The sequence below is a fragment of the Teleopsis dalmanni genome, chromosome 2 (genome assembly GCF_002237135.1).
Source record: "Teleopsis dalmanni isolate 2A chromosome 2, ASM223713v2, whole genome shotgun sequence".
NCBI lineage: Eukaryota > Metazoa > Arthropoda > Insecta > Diptera > Diopsidae > Teleopsis > Teleopsis dalmanni.
Window position 1 is genome coordinate 20811470 of NC_051847.1, and position 20352 is coordinate 20831821.

General features: G+C 29.9%; 1 protein-coding gene across 1 annotated transcript; it reads right to left on the reverse strand.

Annotated features, from left to right (window-relative positions):
* Positions 1–14936: 14936 nt before the first annotated feature.
* Positions 14937–16245, reverse strand: LOC119683564. The gene is made up of 4 exons (XM_038097280.1): positions 15956–16245; positions 15513–15719; positions 15335–15449; positions 14937–15265 (listed from the first exon to the last, which is right to left on the reverse strand). The coding sequence occupies exons 1-4, from the start codon at positions 16057–16059 to the stop codon at positions 15098–15100; spliced, it is 594 nt and encodes a 197-aa protein (XP_037953208.1). The 5' UTR covers positions 16060–16245; the 3' UTR covers positions 14937–15097.
* Positions 16246–20352: the final 4107 nt, after the last annotated feature.

Below are 20352 nucleotides of genomic sequence, written 5' to 3' on the forward strand. Positions count from 1 at the left end.
AGAAGTCAATGACATAAACATCAGTTTTTATATGTTATTATATTTGTTTAAGTATTCCATTCCAATGGTGTGAACCGACAACGCATGGTTGACTCCCGAATAGGTAGATATAGTATTTCGAAAAGGTAGAATGATAATGTAATTAACTGCGCAAAATATACTTTTAATGAGCAATGTATTTTTCTCTTATTTTCATTTTGCGTGTTGAAATATGAACTTCAGTTTCCTTTCAATTCTTAAGTGCTTCCCATTTTTTTTTTATATTTTTTTATTCTATTTAATAGCAAAAATAGTAAATAGTTTTTACGCTTTAGCACTAGTATTGTGCATCCATTTGTGCTAATTTTCATTAATAACTTGAAACCTTGCTTCAATTCTTCTCGCCGTATATATAGTACCTATATATGCGTGAAGTTTGCATAAAACATTTTCCTTATTTTTAATTTTTTTATCAAACGTATTCGAATTAAAATATATATACATTTTAGTTTATTTTATATTAGAGTATGTGTTCATAGAAAACTTTCAAAAATTAAGTTTCAGTATCTTATGTCTCTTCTGTCTACGCAAAAAAAGATACTTCCGTGCAAGACCAAAGTATAATTTGCATTCTGCAACACCTACAGCGTGCGTTACGAGATACAATTACAATATTTAAGCCGTCATTCGCTACAGTTGGAGGTTTGACTGTCATTCTACCAGACTGGCATTCTAACTTTAAATTGCACATTGTAATTCGCTTAACAAAATTACACCTTCACTGATTGTGGTATAATTTCACTTTAAACTTTTCCTTTCCGCTCTTTAATTTTTCGCCTCTATTTCGATTTTGAACTTCATTTTTCGATGAAGTTCATATGAAGTTCATAAAATGAACTTCATTCTTATAATAATAATAATAATAAGCCTTGCTCGACGTCAATGATTTCGAGCAGCCTCTTATACTGAGCATAAGCTGTCTATAAGTCGCTTCCATCTTTCACGATGCAAAACTACGTCCTTTATATCAGTAATACTGCTTAATCTTCTTCGTATGGGCTGCAAAATGGTATTTATTTCATTTAACATTAACCTTCTTCATGTTGGTTTTGGACGACCTCTTCCTCTGCTACCTTACAGGCATTGATATAAATGCCTGTTGACAAATTAGCCTTTCGAAGTGTATGCCCGATTTCTCCAAATTTTCTTTTGCGATAATCAAGGTTGGCATCTCTAACATTTGTTCTGGTCCAAATGTCTTGGTTTGATATTCTATTTAGCCAGAAAATTCCTAAAACTCTGCGGGAACGCATACTTTAAAGATTTTTATCTTTGTGCAAACCTATAGTTATATTTTTTATTTTTTACTCATATTTATTTTTATTTATTTATTTATGTTATATTGCAATTATCTCATAAACAACAGGTACCAATGCCTTAACTTTAATCCGTAAAAACTGGTAGTTAATAACAGCATTTCCAGTTAATGAACCAGTGTTTAATCTGTGTCCATATGGACGATGTATGTACAAAAATACTGACAATCTCGAATTTATCTTTTATCGGACTTGAGGTATGAAAATTATCATCGGAACTTAAATTTGTTTTAAGCGTCAACCATAACTGCTACCGAAGCAAAAAATATGAAATTGATCTTGAATCTCGTGCCCGTTTGGAAATGAAGTGCATTTCAAACAGTTGAAAAATAAGTCTACTCAAAAAACTTGAACAATTCATTGTTAAATGTAAATTTGTTACCGATACTGATTGAGAATAACACATTATAGTCATACATTAAGACCGAAAAGTTTTCGGAAATTCTCATTTAAAATTCGCGCGCTGTATATTTTTCGATATTTTAAGTTTATGTAGTTTGGCAGCACTGTCCTTAATTACTATGCCAAAAATGAGCGCGATCTGTCAGACAGTTCGTTTACGGCAGCTGTTGAAACCAGTTCACCTCAGTAGGGCGTTGCGAAAAAAACAATGGAAAAAAATATTGAACAAAGAGTTTGCATCAAATTTTGTGTTTCGAACGAAATTTCGTGTGCAGAATCGTTGCGAATGCTACAAAAGGCTTATGGGGAATCAGTTTTATCGAAAACTCAAGTTTATGAGTGGTACAAAGCCTTCCAGGACGGTCGTACGACCGTCGAAGACATTTCGCAACGCACTACTGAGGTGAACTGGTTTCAACAGCTGCCGTAAACGAACTGTCTGACAGATCGAGCTCATTTTTGGCATAGTAATTAAGGACAGTGCTGCCAAACTACATAAACTTAAAATATCGAAAAATATACAGCGCGCGAATTTTAAATGAGAATTTCCGAAAACTTTTCAGTCTTAATGTATACTCATGTATTGAGTTGATCCAATAACATTTTTAATGTATGTATCTGCCATAAACTAAAAGATATAGCAAAAAAAACTTAGTCGTGATTCTGAGCTTCTCATAGAATGGATTCTGGATATTAAATGATTTTATTTGAATGGTGATCACAATTGTAATATCCCACCGAAAGTAAGACACTGGGGTTATACTATCAAAAAACCAATAATTACATTAAACTGTTCATTTTTTGATATGAAATGAATTTGTTTAAATAGACACGCCATTGCTATATCCAACCAGCAGTAATCCACTGAGGTTATAGTAACAGAATTTCAATAGTAACAATAGACTCTTTCATTCTTGAGCCACTAGGGTTACACTAACGGAATACCAATAGTAACAATAGACTCCTGATTTCTAAATATTTAATTATACGTAAGTAATTTTTTTGAGACTGCAAGTACCAGAATCGAATTAGCGTCCTGCCAAATTTGAAGCTCAGAGTCAGCGCACCTTAACCAACTGACCCAAAGCCGTACTTGACTTTTATGTTTAAATGTACGTCATTGCTATAACCAACTGGAATTATACTAATGAAAACCAATAATAACAATAGACACTTGATTTCTTAATACCAAATAAAATTGTTTAAATGTACGTTATTGCTATAACCAAATGGCATTATACTAACGAAAATGTAAACATGACAATAAACTTTTTAATTCTGGATATTAAATGAGCTTGTTTAAGCTGGATAAACAAATTGTAATATCTCACCGGATTATGCCGATGGAGTTATGCTAATGAAAATCCAATAATGCCAAAGGATCTTTAATTCTTGATTAAAATGGAGAATGCAATTGCAATATCCTACGTAGTCTACGCCACTGGGATTAACCATGTCTCCAACTGGTATCGCTAAGAATGCAAGGGTCTATATTAAGTCACTGGGGCTTTATTAAACATGTCTCCAACTGAAATTAGAAAATGAATACTAAAATTTTTGATTGATAAACAATTATTGCAGCTTTCTTAAGTTTGATAACACTTTAATTTTTTTACTCAAACTCATATGGCTTTTGTTTTACTATATATTTAATTATTGTATTTTAAATTTCATATCATAAATCATAAATTTATTTTTTGTATTACTAATATTTAAAACATTAACACGTGACAAATTTACTAACTACAAATTATTTAAAACCAAATATTGCAACTTATAATCTTAGTAATATTGATTTATTTGAAAATATTTCATGTTTTATCTCACGAGTCTTATAAGAGGAACGAACAAATACTTCGAATCAATTACGTACGAGCAAACAACAAATTTTTATTGAATTGATTAATTTAATAGAATTAATCTTAGTAACTTAAACTTGGTAGCTAGTATGTTTTTTAATAGGCAATCACTGTTACATAATTTTGTCGGAAAGATAATAAATGTTAAATGTTATACACAGATTCTAACAATACTCCTTCCTATGCTCTGCTCTTCTCAACGAAAATTGTTTTAGAACGCCTCATAATTTTTCAAACTACATAAACGATCGATGTATCGATAAGACATCAGCTTGAAATATAGTTTATCTTTTTATGTGTAGCAATTTGATAATTGCAACATTTTACATTCGATAGATAATAGTTAATAGTTAAGAGTTGATAGTTGATAGTCGGTCCTCTCCTCCATGCACGAGATTTCAATTAATAAGAATAGTTTTTAAAATGCATTCATTTAGTGCTTCTCCGTTATGTGAACATAAGTTTTAGCAATTTCAGCGAATGATCTGAATTTTAAGCAACTTTTCTTTATTCTTATATCTTAGATTGAAATTGCTCAGTATTTCACCATCAAAGTCATTCTGCTCAACTTGTATCTTGTATCTTGTATCTTTCTTTTAAATGCCATACAAAAATAACTTAAATAAATTTATAGAAAAGTCGAACGTAAAAGTTTTCGAAGATTTCTCAAGTGTTAATTAAATAAATTTGAAAGATGTGTGCTAGACCGAGCTTCGAATATTAAATTATATATATTTGATTCATTGACACACTGTCAGTAGCTTTAACAGAAGTAGATAAAAGTTGATAACGATGCAAATAAAACTCAATTCATGATACATAGAGGAAAATATGGCATTTCTGTAGGTGTGTAAGCATATTTCTACACTGTCGAATGAAAAACAACTTAAGACAAGACAAAAATTTTTGATTAACTTAACGTCACTCCACTTGAACACTTGAAAAATTAGGACACCGAAGAAAGCAGTATCTACTACTCTGGCAGTAGCGTTTTGGCATATTCCATGCCATCTAATGATTCTGAGTTGGTAATTAAAAGTTTAAGATGTAGAATTGAACACTGATAAAATAATATAATTAATGTTCTCTCTGGACATATTTTGACATTTGTCTATTAAAATTTATTATGACCAACAAGTATGAGCATAATAATTTAATTACATCTGAAGTCACTATTAACCTCAATCTTATATTTATGCGATAGAATTTATTTTTATTAAGCACTGACATAATTTTTAAGTTATTTCCAAGTTTTTTATTTAAAAACTAAAAAAAGCAAATTTAAACAATTTTATAAATTTATTAAAATATGAAATGCAATAGCTATTAAAATGTGAATGTCATTGCAAATTACAATAAATTCCGGAATGCTTAAATAAAATGGGTAACAATATAAAAATTTTAGAAACTATTTTAATTTTAATGTTCCAATTGTTGTCAATCCAAACCTACATTTGATTTTACATATATCATACTGGGAAAATAAGCTGATTTAAGTTTGTTGAGGTTTAATGAACCTTTAGCTAGTTTAGTGTTGAATTTGAGTGGTTGTTAAATTTTAAGCAGACGAAAACCTCGTCTCTCATAAAACCTTAGGTTAGGTTAGGTTCAGAAAGCGCATACTGACAGTGCATGTCACCACTTCCACTCGGGGGCAAATATTACCCATTGTGATGCCCTCTTTTTTCCGAAAGACACGAGTTCTTACCTTTATTATCCTTATTAAACCATTTGGTTTCCCAGATGAAGTTACGGAGATCCGATAAGTTTACTTTCGTTATCTCTTCTAAGCCAGTGAAAAAGCAATTCCCAAGACATTGAAGTCGCCTTGTCTGCAGTCCTGGACAGGGACACAGGAAGTGGTTGATAGATTCTACCTCCTCTTCATCTTAACAACTTCTGCATAATCAATTTGTTGGAACTCGCCACCGTTGAGGCATAGGCGCAAAGGTACAGTGCCTAAAACCCTAAAAGGCCTTTCGTTTTATTTTTGTTCAAACTAGGCCATAAGGTTCTAGCGACCCCACAGTCTTTGAGGTTAGCCCATAAATTGTAAGTCACTCTATTGCTGATTTCCTCTATTATCCTAAACAGTTCACATATCGATGTTTGTATTGAGAGGTCGGTCTCTCTTGTATGCAGTTCAGAACCTTTTCTGGCGGAATGAAGCGTTAAATTTCAACCGTAAAGGCTGTTGATAGTTTTGGAATGGCATTCGCAAGCTGCGATTACGAAATTGTGTATGGAGCATAAGTTTCGTTTGTCAAGAGAGAGCTCTACATCCCAATTGCCTACTGAGTCCATAGTAGCACCTATTAGCAATGGGGATTCTTCGTCTGATCGTCTGACATCATTGGCGTTCGTTACGCCAGCCACTAGTTCACCGTGCGCACATTTCCACCAGTAGCCGATATATACTTCGTTTTGTCCTAATTCACCGCTAAGCTCATTCTTGATCCCTTATGGGGCTATCGAAAGCTGCTTTATAATCGACAAAAAGGTGGTGAGTGTTTTATGTTATATGCGTGCTCGTGTATCTTTAAGTATAAATATATACATCAAACAGAATATCAAATCTGATTTAAATGAACGTAAATGTTAAGTGATAAACTAACAATTTTGTAAAACTGACGAGTAAATTGAGTAACCACAACCATGTTTTAGCTGTAGAAGAAATCTGCTAAATTGATGATGCACACTGTCTGTGTCAGACTATCTGTTATTCAATTCAGAAATTCAGAAATGCAGAACAACAACAAAAAATGTTGAGTAGAAAATCGTAATTAGTCTGTAAGCATTTAAGTGAAATATTTCATACATAAACGGCGAAAGGCGCTGAAAAGATTCTTGTTAATTAATTTTGAAAATGCAGTAAGAATTTTATAAAGCTTTTCGGGTGGGTTGCCACACGATAACATTTCCAACAGCATTGCAAACAGAGTCAGAAACAGAAACAGAATCAGAATCAGCAGCAGCGACAACAACAACAACATTGACACAATGTTAATTACTGTCAATTACATAGCAACATGTTTCCGCGTTTCCATATGCATTTCTTGTTTTTTTTTTTGTTTTCGCCAAGTCTCGGTTTTTTCATTCATTTCTACTTTTAATGTTGTCGTTTTTATTGTTGTTAATGGTTAACTTATGTTCATGTAGGAAAAGTTAAATTCTAAAGAAAAGCTATTAACAGAATGCATGTGCTCATAACGGATGTGGATGCGGCAGAGAATACGAGTGGAAGAATAACAACAATAACAATAGCAATAGCAATAACAAACCCAAAACAAAATGGACACGCATGCGTAACGCTAATTCCCAAACGATAAAATGAAATAAACTTTATCATTTCTCATTTCTAATTTCTCATAAAATAATGAAGATTTCATCATTACTTGTAAAAAATGAAGAAAATGAATAAAATTAATAACATATCAAAGGCGAAATATGCACAAAAAATGCTTACTTGACTATTACTCGTGAAATCTAACAGCACTGCTGCGTGACGTAACAGTAAAAGCCTGTATGCAACTAAGTGATAAACAAAAATCTGCAACAAATTGTGGCTCTTCTGTATCCGAACCCGTAAACATGCCGAAGTGGCGGAATTGCATTTCAACGGTTTAAGGTTAATTCAATTAACTGTTTGTGTTCTTCCGCAAATGCGAACTTCATGACTTTTCGCAAACAACAAAATGGATTATTAAAATTTTGAAAAATATATTTTATCGCTTTTGCCATTGAATATCTAATAAATAGTGATAATAGTGATAACATCTTATCATGAGTATCACTTGATACAGCAGTTTAAAATTTACTGTAATTTCCATATAATATACATATGTGATATAAAATGAAGCAGTGATTTTAATATGAACCACTGATCAAAGCAGTGAGAGTTAGATACAAATCAAAAGACATTTTTTGTCAAGACTATAGTTACGGTAGAAAGTGATTCCTGTCGACTCTGTCATGAGGAGAAGGAAACATTAGAACATATACTATGCAACTGCCCAGCGGCGACAAGACGTAGACTTGTCTACCTTGGAAGCGGGATCTTCGTCCCAAATCAAATAGTTAAAATTAAGACCACAACAATTTCTCGTAAGTCAAAGCAATGAGAGTTAGGTACGAGCTAGTTGCGGTAGAAAGTGTTTCCTGTCGACTATGACAAGACATAAATTTGTCTACCTTGAAAGCGGGGTCTTGGTCTCTGAAGTTTATAAATAGTCTAGAATTGTTTTACTTGGGCTTTTAGGCGCACAAAAGATCTTTTACCTTGGGGTGCATTCATAGCTAATTATTTAATTATTATATATTAATATATAATACATATATTATATATATTATTATATATTAAATTATGTATTATTACTATTAACAATGAAAATCACCCAGCTAACAAAGCATTTAATTATTTGAGTTTAGACACTTAACTTTTATCTTTATACCAGTGATTTCAGCCTAATAATTCGAGTAGATATTTATCATAGCTTATAGCATACAGTGCTTAAGAAGATCTCTACTTTTCTGATTACTAATACTTTTACTTGATATATACTATCGTTAGGGAGTCTGACAAACTACTACAGTCCTAATGGTTTTATGCGAACCTAAAAGTCACTCTATCAACAAACCGAGAACTATCTGTGCTAAAGTTCAGTTCTCTTATTTTTCGTGACATGAATATTTTTCACTCACTTCTTAACGAAACTCGTATTTTAAAGTGTCTAACGAAGTTAAGTTTCAAAAATGGAATGGCTGATGTACCGCATACAACTTCTCCAGTTATTCAGAATAGTATAGTAAAATGGTCAATTGTCGTTTAAATACCTTTTAAATTCAACGCTGATAAACAGTACTTCTATATAAAATTAATGTATAAAATATGTTAATAATATTTAACAACCCCATAACTCAAAACTATTTTTAATAAAACAATAATAATTTTACAACAAATGAAAGTTGTAATGATTGCACTGATTAACAATACACAATTATTTACTTCTTGATTGATATATTGTATTCTCATTCTCATCCATATTATTTTTTAAAAGACTATGATATCGATCCTTGCGCAGTCACATTTACGATCCACAATACGTTTAAGGTTAAGAAACACTGATATACAGCAATATTTCTATATATATTATATATATTAAGATAATATAATATTACTTACCTACTTAGTTGGCCATTACAGACGTGAGTTATCCTTGGACGCGTTATATTATGTGTGATTAATTATTTTGTACCCATCTGACTAGCAATAAATATAGTTAAAAAGTTCCGCTGTATGACCATGGGCATATCCAGGGCCGAAATTAGGGGAGAGTCCTGATACAGTATTAAATTTTTATTCAAAACAATAACAACGTTTTGAAATCAAGGGGTGAGGGTCCCTTGCCCCCACCTGTGTACACCCATGTGTATGACATCGCTTATAAAAACGACATTACACATTTTTTGGTATATCACAAAAACGTTGGGTAGTACACTTTTTCAAAATTTAATCATCCTATTTAATGTGTGATTTATTTAATTTTTCCTTAAGTATTCGATTTATGATCATAAACTTAAATTTTTTAAACATTCATAGATGAGGTGACTTTAAAATAATATATCTTAACCTTATAGCCACTTATGACAAAACTGTTCACCCAATAAATGGATTACTTCAACGCAATCAGCATAAATTTTGTTTAAACATAAAAAGCTTCATTAATATTGTTTGATTACGGTTTGAGTAATGTCGGAGGGCCTCTATTACCAGTACAATGTAGGAGACAAAGAGCTTTTAAGGAAAGTAGTTGCAAACCATACATTTAAGATAAATTTCATTGATTGTATTAAAAGCATAATAAATTTAAAAATTTATTTATTGTTGTATTTAAAATAAATTTCAATTGCTTGCAAAATTTATCTATTCTGTAATTTATCTATACTTGTACAATTTCATCAGGATTTATGAAAAAGTTACTGCATCAAGTATTACTTGGCTAAGCTCCTAATGAATAACAGCTAACTTCATACATTTACTTAAGCATTAATTATTTAGCAGTTATTTTGGCCCATTGAACTCCTAAAACAAAACTATTAGAAATTCATAATTTTGAGATACTCAGCCTGTTGATTTTGTGGTTAACTATTCCATGAAGTTGCAACTGCATGTGAAACCTTTCGGGAATTTGACATGACGGCTATTTGCTGGTGCAACTTTTTGCAATTTTCATGTCGATATATTTTTGTGGTTTAGTGTGGTAATTTCTTATTTTCCAACTATTTTGAGTTTGTGTACTATTTTCTAATGCATTCAGTTTTGTGTTTTAATAGAATTTTATTCATTCATTTTTTCCAATTTGTGGGCACAATAAATGCTTTCAGTGATTTATGACTGACCTATATGTTTTGTGGGATTTTACTATTAACCGATTTGTAAGCAACACCTTATCCCGCTGTGCTGATGAGGCATTATTTGGAATTTTACAATTTATTTTAGGAACTTTTAATATTTATCAGTATTTCAGCGAATTTATGGTTTGACCTTACAACTGTAATTTAGCCACATACGCTCCTGAGCACAGCGGCAATCTCCTAAGAGATTTTAACTATTCGATATGAAGAATCAAACCATTTAAGCGGGTGTGAATTTAATATTTAACGACCATATTTTTTTGAAGATTAAAACAAGAGAATGTGATCAATAAATATTTTATTCTTAATTAAAGAATATAATAAAAATGTTTATTGTGCGAGTGAATAGAATGACTAGCATTTATTACAAAAATCTATTTCGGCACTGAAATTAGTAAAACTTTAAAAATAAACCGTAATGAAAGTTTGCGGAAATTTATCACAAATCAGTGATCATTTCAGATACTTGCTAATAAAAAACAAATTACTTTTAAATTATGCTTCACATATATAAATATTTCTAATTTCTTTAACAGCACTTTTTCTGCAAAGTACTAAAAGCACTAAAAAATGAAGTGATCAAATAAGTACATTATCTTTGAAATTATAGATTAATTGCTTATAAATATTCATTCTCCAAGAAAACAATCAGTTGCTAAATTAAGTTCACCCATACACAGAAGTCTTAGTTAAGTTAAGTCTCACTCACATAACGCGAACATTAACAGTTTTATAGGAGATGTCGGAAACACTATACACTATAATTTTAAGATTTTTTTCGAATTTTATTTAATGTATTGTTCATTTAGAGTTTTTTAACAAAAATGCAGAACAGTACACTATGTTTGATGCCCACACATAACACTACACGCCCCACGCCTGTGAAAAACTTAACTTCCCGACTGGAAATTTGTTTAGGATGTAAACCGAAACGTAGGCGCAAAATCATATTAAAAATGAAATTCCGATTTGGCGTTCTGATCAGGTGTGTTTTAGGAAAATTACGCCATCACTGATTTGATTGTGATAATCTACCCACAAACGATTCTGAGAAGGACTCACGTCAAAATCGGAGCAATTTTCCTTTATTCAATATACATAAATCAAATTTTTTAATCTACTCACGATTACTTACTTTAAACACTTTCTTTTGCTGCAGCACTGTCTCTGACAATACTTATGTGCTCTAGTCCTAGTCAATAAGGGTGCTGTATATTAATTCGCTTAACAATATTAATGCCGTGATGAAGATCATAAGCTTAAGATTCATTTGGATATGGATGACATCTGCAAATCGTAAAGGGCTAAAGAAATCTTCTCTTTAGCACTCTCTAGGTATTTGAAATGAGTTTATCTACTGTCAGATCACTCAAACTCAAACAGCTTCTACTGATATTTTAAATGACATATTGGTCAAAGACCTAAAGTAGTCAGCCAACATATTCAGTAAGAGGGTCATCCCCTTTACATTGGAGTACATCTTAATCACAATATGTGCTGCACTACCAGATTATCAGAAATCGTTCTTAAAATCGTTTATATTCGGTTATTATTGTAATTATAACAATAAAAATGTTCTTTAAATTATTTTAACTAATCACATAATTGGATCATTTAATTATTAACAATTTATTAACTATTAACAGTTATTATCAGTTTATACCTAAACCTGATTAGAGTACTTAGGCATTACTATTGCATTAGACACATTTATAGAAAAAATAAGGTTAACGTAGACATTACTGCACTTGACTTCCATTTAATACAAGGCACATCTTCTTATTGCGTTAATCTAAGCGATCCATTTTTTATTTGTTTTTTTTTTTTAATTCAATTTGTTTTAACTATCACTAACGAGATTAACCTATATATATATCACGTAAAATATATACATAGCTACCTATAATAATACTTCTCACTATGTATGGCATTTGGGTAATGGGATTTCTATTTTAGTTGGACAGTGAAATAAATATTTCGCTTATCGAACAAGTTGGAAATAAGTGAATAATTAATTATAAAAATCCTTAGAGAGATAAAAAAAAATATAAAGATACGAACCCATAAGATGATCCATCAATGACGATAAACGAGCGCTGATCAACATCAACATCGAGCATATGTAAAAAAAATCTCATCGACTAGTAAATATATTCGATCTTCTGGTAAATATATTAAATTTTACAAATATTTTCATTTTTACTTTTAATAGTAATTTTCTGTTGAAAGCAGTAATTCATTCTTCTGGTGTGTGGAATCCATGTTGATGCTCATCTACTATTTTCTTTAAAATTTTTACTAGCCACTTTGTTAATTGACAAATGATCAATTACTTCTCCCCGATGGATGGACGTTCTTTTGAAAAACTTTGGCATATGGACATATGAGTTTATTGAAATTTCGTGTTGGTTATCCATTGTACGGAGATTGTTGCATTGGAAAACAAATAAGAAAAAAAGGTTAATTGTTGTTTATGGGTAGAGCCGTAGGCTAAAATGTTGTGCTAATGTAAAACTTATGCTAATCAGTGTCAAAAATGGCAATAAAGATTTTTTACTGCAAGTCAACTGAAATCTTGGTACTGCCAGAGAAGGTTAAATTCTCAGTCAACAACTTTTCCATCCTAAAATGCATTAAAACTGAAACTCCATAAAAAAAATTAACTGCATTAAAAGGTTATTATAGTGCAACTATGCGTAAATTTAAGTAGCACAAATTATGTAGTTACTTTTATATATAAGAAGATATATTTGCAACGTTGTTAATTAATTAAGATTTTAAAGATGTGAGGAATATAAATTTTACTACACAATAAAATACTATACATGCTTTTCTACTCTGAAACAAAATATAAATAAATTTAATTAACTAAATTAGTCGTTGTATATAATATATAATATAAGAGGTCGTACCCTACGTTACCATCTGAACTAGTTGGCTATGTTTGAGAAGAATGTCGATGACATGCTTTGGGACTTCCTGGTTTTGGAAGTCTTGTGACCGGGACGGAATTATTAAAACAGGAGATGCAATCAACGGCTAATATTATACTATCCTTAAAAGCTGACGTTTTGGCGTTTATTCGAAGAACAGAATATTTTCTCTTTATTTAGGATCGGTTGCTAGTCAATAAATCCGTTTGTATTATTTTCTGGTGTGTTACTAAATAAACATAGTATTTTATTTTTCTAAAATAGGTCAGTACTATACCAGGTATTTACCTAAAATATTAAAACAATTTGCTAATAATAGTACAAGCTTCGCAACCACATAGTTAAGTGGCCAATATACTATACATTTATTATCACTATGAGTAAAAGACCATTATCTTAAGACTCACTGCGTATTCATTACTTCAGCCGGAGATAATAGCTAAACAAGATATGAAATATTTATACATATTGTTTTTAAGTATCTACCTATTATTTTTTTTTTGTTTTTTAAATAATCGTATAATCGTAAATAAGTCAGTCTCTGCGTAGTCACTACTTTAAAATGAATTTTATTTTCTTTATCTTTGCTGTTGGAGTAAAATTAAATTTAAATTTAGAAACTCCATTTACATATTTTCTATGTTGAAATACAATACATATTTCTTCTTATGGTTTTAGATATTGTATTCCAGCTATTTACCTTATCAGAGTCAACGTGTCGTCATTGGCGGTGTCTTCTGTACCTTACATCGCTTGTCAATTGTACATTATCGTGTCTGTGGATAATTAGAGTTCTTGTTCCTTTTAGTTTCGCAGTTGTCATTGATGTCCATGCACCTTTCTTTCATTCCTCGTTCTCTGTGCGAAGGCAATTTAGTCGAACGTATCCGCCAGTTTAAACGGAAGTAAACATATCGGCAAGGCAAAGCATTAGGTAGCGCTTGTGTGCAGCCACATTGCCTGTCCCAGACTTTCGGGCACATGATGACTTGGTGCGCGCTGCTGGTGTCAATGTTGTTTGCCGCTCAATTACAACAAAATTGCATTAATTGATGTAAAATTTCTTGTGTTTGGCTTTGGTTTACACCAGGAATTACTTTTATTGCGTATGGGTTTGATATGGAGTTCTGTTGTTAATTAAAAGGTCTTAAAAGCATCTAGAAATGAGAATGCGATTAATTTATTTATTGTTAACCGAAGTAATGTTGGATAATTTAAGCTATTTTTACAAGGCATATATTAAAAACCTGATATTTTACATAAAAATTTAACATTATAGACTAGCTTCACCAATTAATAGTTTTCAATAATTAAAATATTTTTACGACCCAGATGGAGATATCATTCAGACCAAATTGTTCTATTGAAAAATAAAATGCTAAATTGTGCATTGTATCATAAATGACTCAATGATTTAGCATTAAAAATGGGATTATTATTTTTTAAAATAGTGTCCCTTATAATCTATACCTTTATGCTTTAAAAAATTAGCTATAGCTATTTCATACATTCCGCTTGAGACATATTCAAGGACTTTGTTTTGAACCTATTTACGGCTTTCTTCCATCGTCGAAAATCATTATCCCCGTAGTTTGTCTTTGATGTATTTTAAATCTGTACTGTACGGTGTCACTTTGTCACTTTGTGTTGAAGCCGATATCTGGGTGTTCACTTAAAACTAAATTACCGAACTAAAAAATAAATTAAAACACAACTAAATTATGAAATTTTATATCAAATTAGATATTTTTAATTCACTTTTGTAGGTGGTCCAAAAAACATAACTAATCTAAAACGAGTACGGGACAACAATGAGGAAGTAATTACAACGTTGACATGTTAGTGAAAAGTACAATAATATTTAAACAAAATAATAAAAAAATTAATTTAAAACGCTTACAATAAATTATTTTAAGAAAATTTCAATAACTTTGAAATTATATTAATTACAAATAGCTATACTACGTATTACAGATATATTTAAACAACTCACAGCACGTTATTCACTTCATGCAAAAATATTTCACATAGAAGAATATAAATATTAAATAGAATATACCTCTATTATTAATAAATAACTAAAAGTACATATTATTAAGAAAAAAAAACAAATGAAATGCTGAGCACTGGAAGATTAAGGAGAGTTTTCCAAAAGTTTTGCATCCTGCAACACTTGTTTTAAGTCAGCCTTGATTTCTTCAAATATTTTAGTATGACGGATCATGCTTTCTTTAAGCAACACGCGTGCTTGCTCAATCTCTTTTAAATGTGCACGTTTGTTCATAACTTTTGTGCGCAAATCCTGCAAAATTAAGATGTAAAATATATATCTTTAAATGATATTATATCAATATTATAGCTCCCATCTTACCGCCAATTTTGCCTCCTGACTTTCGACTTGTTTCTGCATAAAGCGTATTTTCTTTTCCTTGTAAAACATAAAAGTGGGTATCGTACGAGCCTCTGGGCTCTTATTTTCATATTTCCTATACAATATAAACAAAAATAAATTTACTTAACACAAAAAAATCTATATTATATTATTTTACCAATTTTTATGTGCATGTTCTTTATATTTTTCCTTCAATATTTGGAGATAAGCTAAATTTGTCCCAACATTTTCTACTGACCAAAGCTTATCCTGCGTATGTTGAATTCCTTTCAATAGTTTTTGTTTCAACCAATCCTCCGGAAACTTCAATATTGAATTCTCTTTTTCCTTAAAGACTTTAGCAAATGGTTCAAAATGCTCGGCACTACATTAATAATAATATACAGAATATTAAAATATTGATTCTATACGAAATAGTTTAGCTTAATATAGTACATTAATATATGCTGCAGCTGCATTATTTCTACAGGCCGGGGAATGTGCAATATGATTTGATAATAATACATATTGCAACAAGCCTCGACCGGTAAATAAAATGCAAATTTATTCAACTCTTTTGTTTATTGTTTCATTCAGAATATTGCAGACATTATACTTAACCTCAACTTTGCTACCATTTGCTGAAAAACTGCAGAATATTCATCTTTAGCATTTTTAACAACTTCTTCTTGTATTTCATTGGCTTTTTCTTTTTCCTCGGCCATTCCGTTATTACTGTACTTGAAACGCACACGCAAAACAACGCAATATTACTACAATAACTTTACAAATAGTAATAAGTGCCGTTTAATTATGAAATTAAAAGAAAATGCTAAGAGCGCCATTATTTGACATTTGTTGTAATATAGAGTGATGCCAGTTTTTTGACATTGTTTTCAAACACCCAGCAGGAAAATCAAGCACTTTATTAGTAAAAATGTAGCCTATAATTGAAGGCAATAATGTGCTAAAATTTATAGTAGAGAAATAAAATGATATTTTATTACATAATTTATTTTATCTTTATTTATTAATTTATCTTATATTACTTGTATTACTTTATTTTTCTAAATGAAACTATACATGTAAAATATAATCAAATAAAAATTGAGACTCATAGGTAATTAAATGGGTAAGTATGCATGATACATATAATACAATTATAAATAAATAATGTTATTAATATAAAATACATATGAAGTTATGTATATATAGGAATTCGCTTATTGTTAAATTAAAAAAGGAACCTAATAAAAATATTTGAAATAAATTTTTTTTAATGCTGCAAGTTTATTATTGTTGATTTGAAAATAAAAATTTTACAAATAAAATAGATTGTCAGTAATGTATACATATTTCTATATCTTTAATAAAAAATACTTATTTTTAGTAAAAACGTATTTTGGTAAAGTAAATTGAAATTTCCTAGGGATTTTTTGCACTGCACTTATGTAAATATTTATTTATTTATTTATTGCACTTATTTATTATTTTTGGTTTAAAGTTTTCAAATATAATTATTTATTTATTAAACATCTTAAAAAATTTTCACAGTGGTATTACCTAATTTTTATTTAATTCACCATATTCCAAATTCTGGTAAATACCAACATTCGCTGCCATACCGACATAATACACTATTTCCCTCAATTTACCATCAATTTACTTAAACTCACACACGGCTATAAAAAAAGGTATAAAAAACATCATGTCTTTACTCATAATGCAACGAATTTGACGTTAAAAATTGCGGTCGATGAGATAGTAAAAGTTGAGAAGCTAATAAAATCAAGAGACGTCAAGAACGTCTACTACTAATATACCATGTTTACGTCTCAATTGAATTTAAATTTCTATTCCAAATTAACACTTTTCATAAAAAATTAATATACTAACTACTACTACATAAATAATATGAAATCATTCGTTTTGTCAAAACCAAAAATCTAAGAATTTTTTTTACAAATTGTTTTGATATATTGACAGCGTTTGTTTTAATTTCACTTTTATGAAAACTTATATATTATAGATATCACAATTGTTGCAGATAAAAAAGACTTATTTCTAAATACATTAATTTATAAAATTATTTTATTAAATTTATTAGCATTGTCCGCATAAGGCGAAATTTCATTCGTAATAATCAAAGCAACGCAAATATATTATAAATTCTAATTTATTGATTGTAGAATTATAAACAATAAATTCAAAAATGTGTTTGTTTTTGTGAAATAAGTGTACAATTATTTAAATACAATTTTAAAACAATTAATTTGTTAAAAAAATTTCATATATAACATTTCTGCACTACCTTATCGACTGTCAAATTATATACGAAACGAGTCTCACATTTCGAGATCAACGCATGTTCGAAATGTGTCGCCATTTGCAATTTGTTCGCGTTTTGCATTAGTTAATATTTTCCGCTGTTGTGAGAAAAGCTGTCAGTGGTTTGTGTTAGCAATTCTAAATAATTAAATACAATTAGTTAGGAGTGATAAAAAAATTGAAATAAACTTTTAATCCTTACAAACATTTATTAAAGTTTAAAAAAATAGTGATAATTGCGATATTTTAAAGGGTAAGTGACTTTTTTGTATTTTCCTTTTAATAGACGCGCTAAAATGAAATAGCAAATTCGATATTAATCAAGGGTGTCTGCCCGGTGATATAAAAAAATGATGTGCGCATATATAATGAATCATTACGATTGAAATATATTTTTTTTGTACAAATTTTAATTATTTGCAATGCATGTAAAACGATTTATTGTTTTTAGAACTAAAAATGTGGATTAAGTGCTTCGTTCTCGGCCGGCTTCTCACATCTTCCGAGAAGTAAATTTACCTACATATTTTGTTTTTGTATTCCGCTACATAGCAGAATTATTGGTTTTGTAGGCAAGTTCATTTGATGAAATTATGGCGCGTGTTTTTTTTTTCTTACATTAAAGCATCAAAAAGTTTTATTGTGCATTTTAAATTAAGTCATATTTTTAATTAATTTTATATGTGTTTGCTGCTAAATGCAAATTACTGTTTTGTTAAATATAACGCAGGGGTTGCTTCTTTCCTAAAACAGGTTAAAGGGGCAGACATGTTTGCTTTTGCTAGTGATAAAATTTACCAAAAAAAAGTATTGATTATTCGGTTAACTTTTATACACATATTTTTTAATTTATTCGAAATTCTTATCATAGAGGGCAGTGAATCGTATGTTAAAGGGAGGTCTCATTCTAACTTAACCTATTTAAAATTTTAGTGTTATTTGGAATGCTTTTAAAGAATTAATACAATATTTTGAACAAATACTAATAAATATAATTTATTTTACTTTTTTTTTATTGTTTTAAATTATTTATTGAAGTGTGTACTCTTTGAAAACCAATAAGTTTTAGTTTTGTTATGTATTTATCTAAATTCACTTTTTAGCTCAAAAAATAGTTATTTTAATTAATTGTTTGCCACATTAAAACAATATTTAACTTACTTTAAGGGGATTAACCAACCAGTCAAAATAGTTTTCAAATAACTTCAAAAACCATTTTTATTTTCGCTGATTTTAACCTACTTAATTCGTTGAATACTGAAACCATAGATTTTGGTTACTCAAGGCCTGTGTTGTTTTTGGCTTTGTCTTGTGACTTCATGTACTTTTTTGGTTTATGCTGGTATTAATTTATCTGTTATTACAATTCTTACCATCATTGTATGTATTCAATTAACAGGTCTGACTTTTAAGCCACTAAGCTACAAAGACAGTTTTTGTGTAATATTTATGAGTGTTAAAAGAGTGGGTTTTTATTTTTCGACTCAGTACTTGTTGTTTTTTAACACAGATGCTTAGCTTATTCCCCTGTCTAGTCGTTATATTGTGCTTCTTCAACCGTTTCGACAATTTGTGAACAAACGCTTTCTTTCTTAACTATTTTTAACAATTTCCTTTTTGTTTGGATATAAATTGAAAACAACTAATTTAAGCTAGTTAAGTCAATCATATATTTTAAATATAAATATTCAACTTTAAAATATGTATTTACTTTTGTACAATGTTTCGTATGAATAGGTTTCTTTGCTGGTAGTACATTACAAATTGAACAATATTTTATAATTTATAAATTAATAATTTATAATTTTTTTAAAACAATATTAAGAAAATTTAATTCTACATCAATAAAGCGAAATATAAAGGTTAATCAGGTTTTATGTCGAATAACATATAATGGTGCGTTATCATATGTGGCTGAAACTAACACAATCGGCTGAATCTATCCGCCAGGCAAATTCTTTAACATCGTCGTTCTGTCTGAAGTCCTGGACAGACACAGAGGAAGTGGTTGATAGATTCTACCTTCTCTTCATCTTGGCAACTCCTGCATAATCCAGTAAGCACACGAACTGCAGGTTTGCTGAAGGCTAAAAGGCTTTTCGTTTTATTTTTGTTCAACCTAGGCCATAAAGTTCTAGTGACCTCACAGTCTTTACGGTTAGTCTATAAATTGTTTGTCAGCGTGTTGGTGATTTCGTCTATCATCCTACAGTTCACATATTCAAAATAACTTAAGTCCAATCGATCTTTAGACCCGTCTCATAGAAGTAGTTAGGTTTCCTCTTTTTAACCGTGGTTGACTTCAATTTAAATTCAAGTCATAGTCGAATTCGTTGTTAACCTTAAATAATCCAATCTACTCTTACACTACCATTACCTATATACATCCTTACCCAACAACAACAATAAATTTTCCAAGGACAAAATAGTCTAAATTTAAATCCTAAAGTGGTCATTAAGATAAAAAGATAAAAAGTAATGCAAAAGTTGTTTTTAATCATTTGAAGATTCAGTTGATACGATAACGAACCTTTATTATAATATTTAACATGGTATAACTATATTTATATAGAATGTAATTAGGATAAATCTGAAACTACAATGAATAGTGTATTGTAATTTAATCTTAATAGTTAAGTTTAAAAAATTTGTATTGCATTTCAAAATATAATACGACGACGACTGTTTGA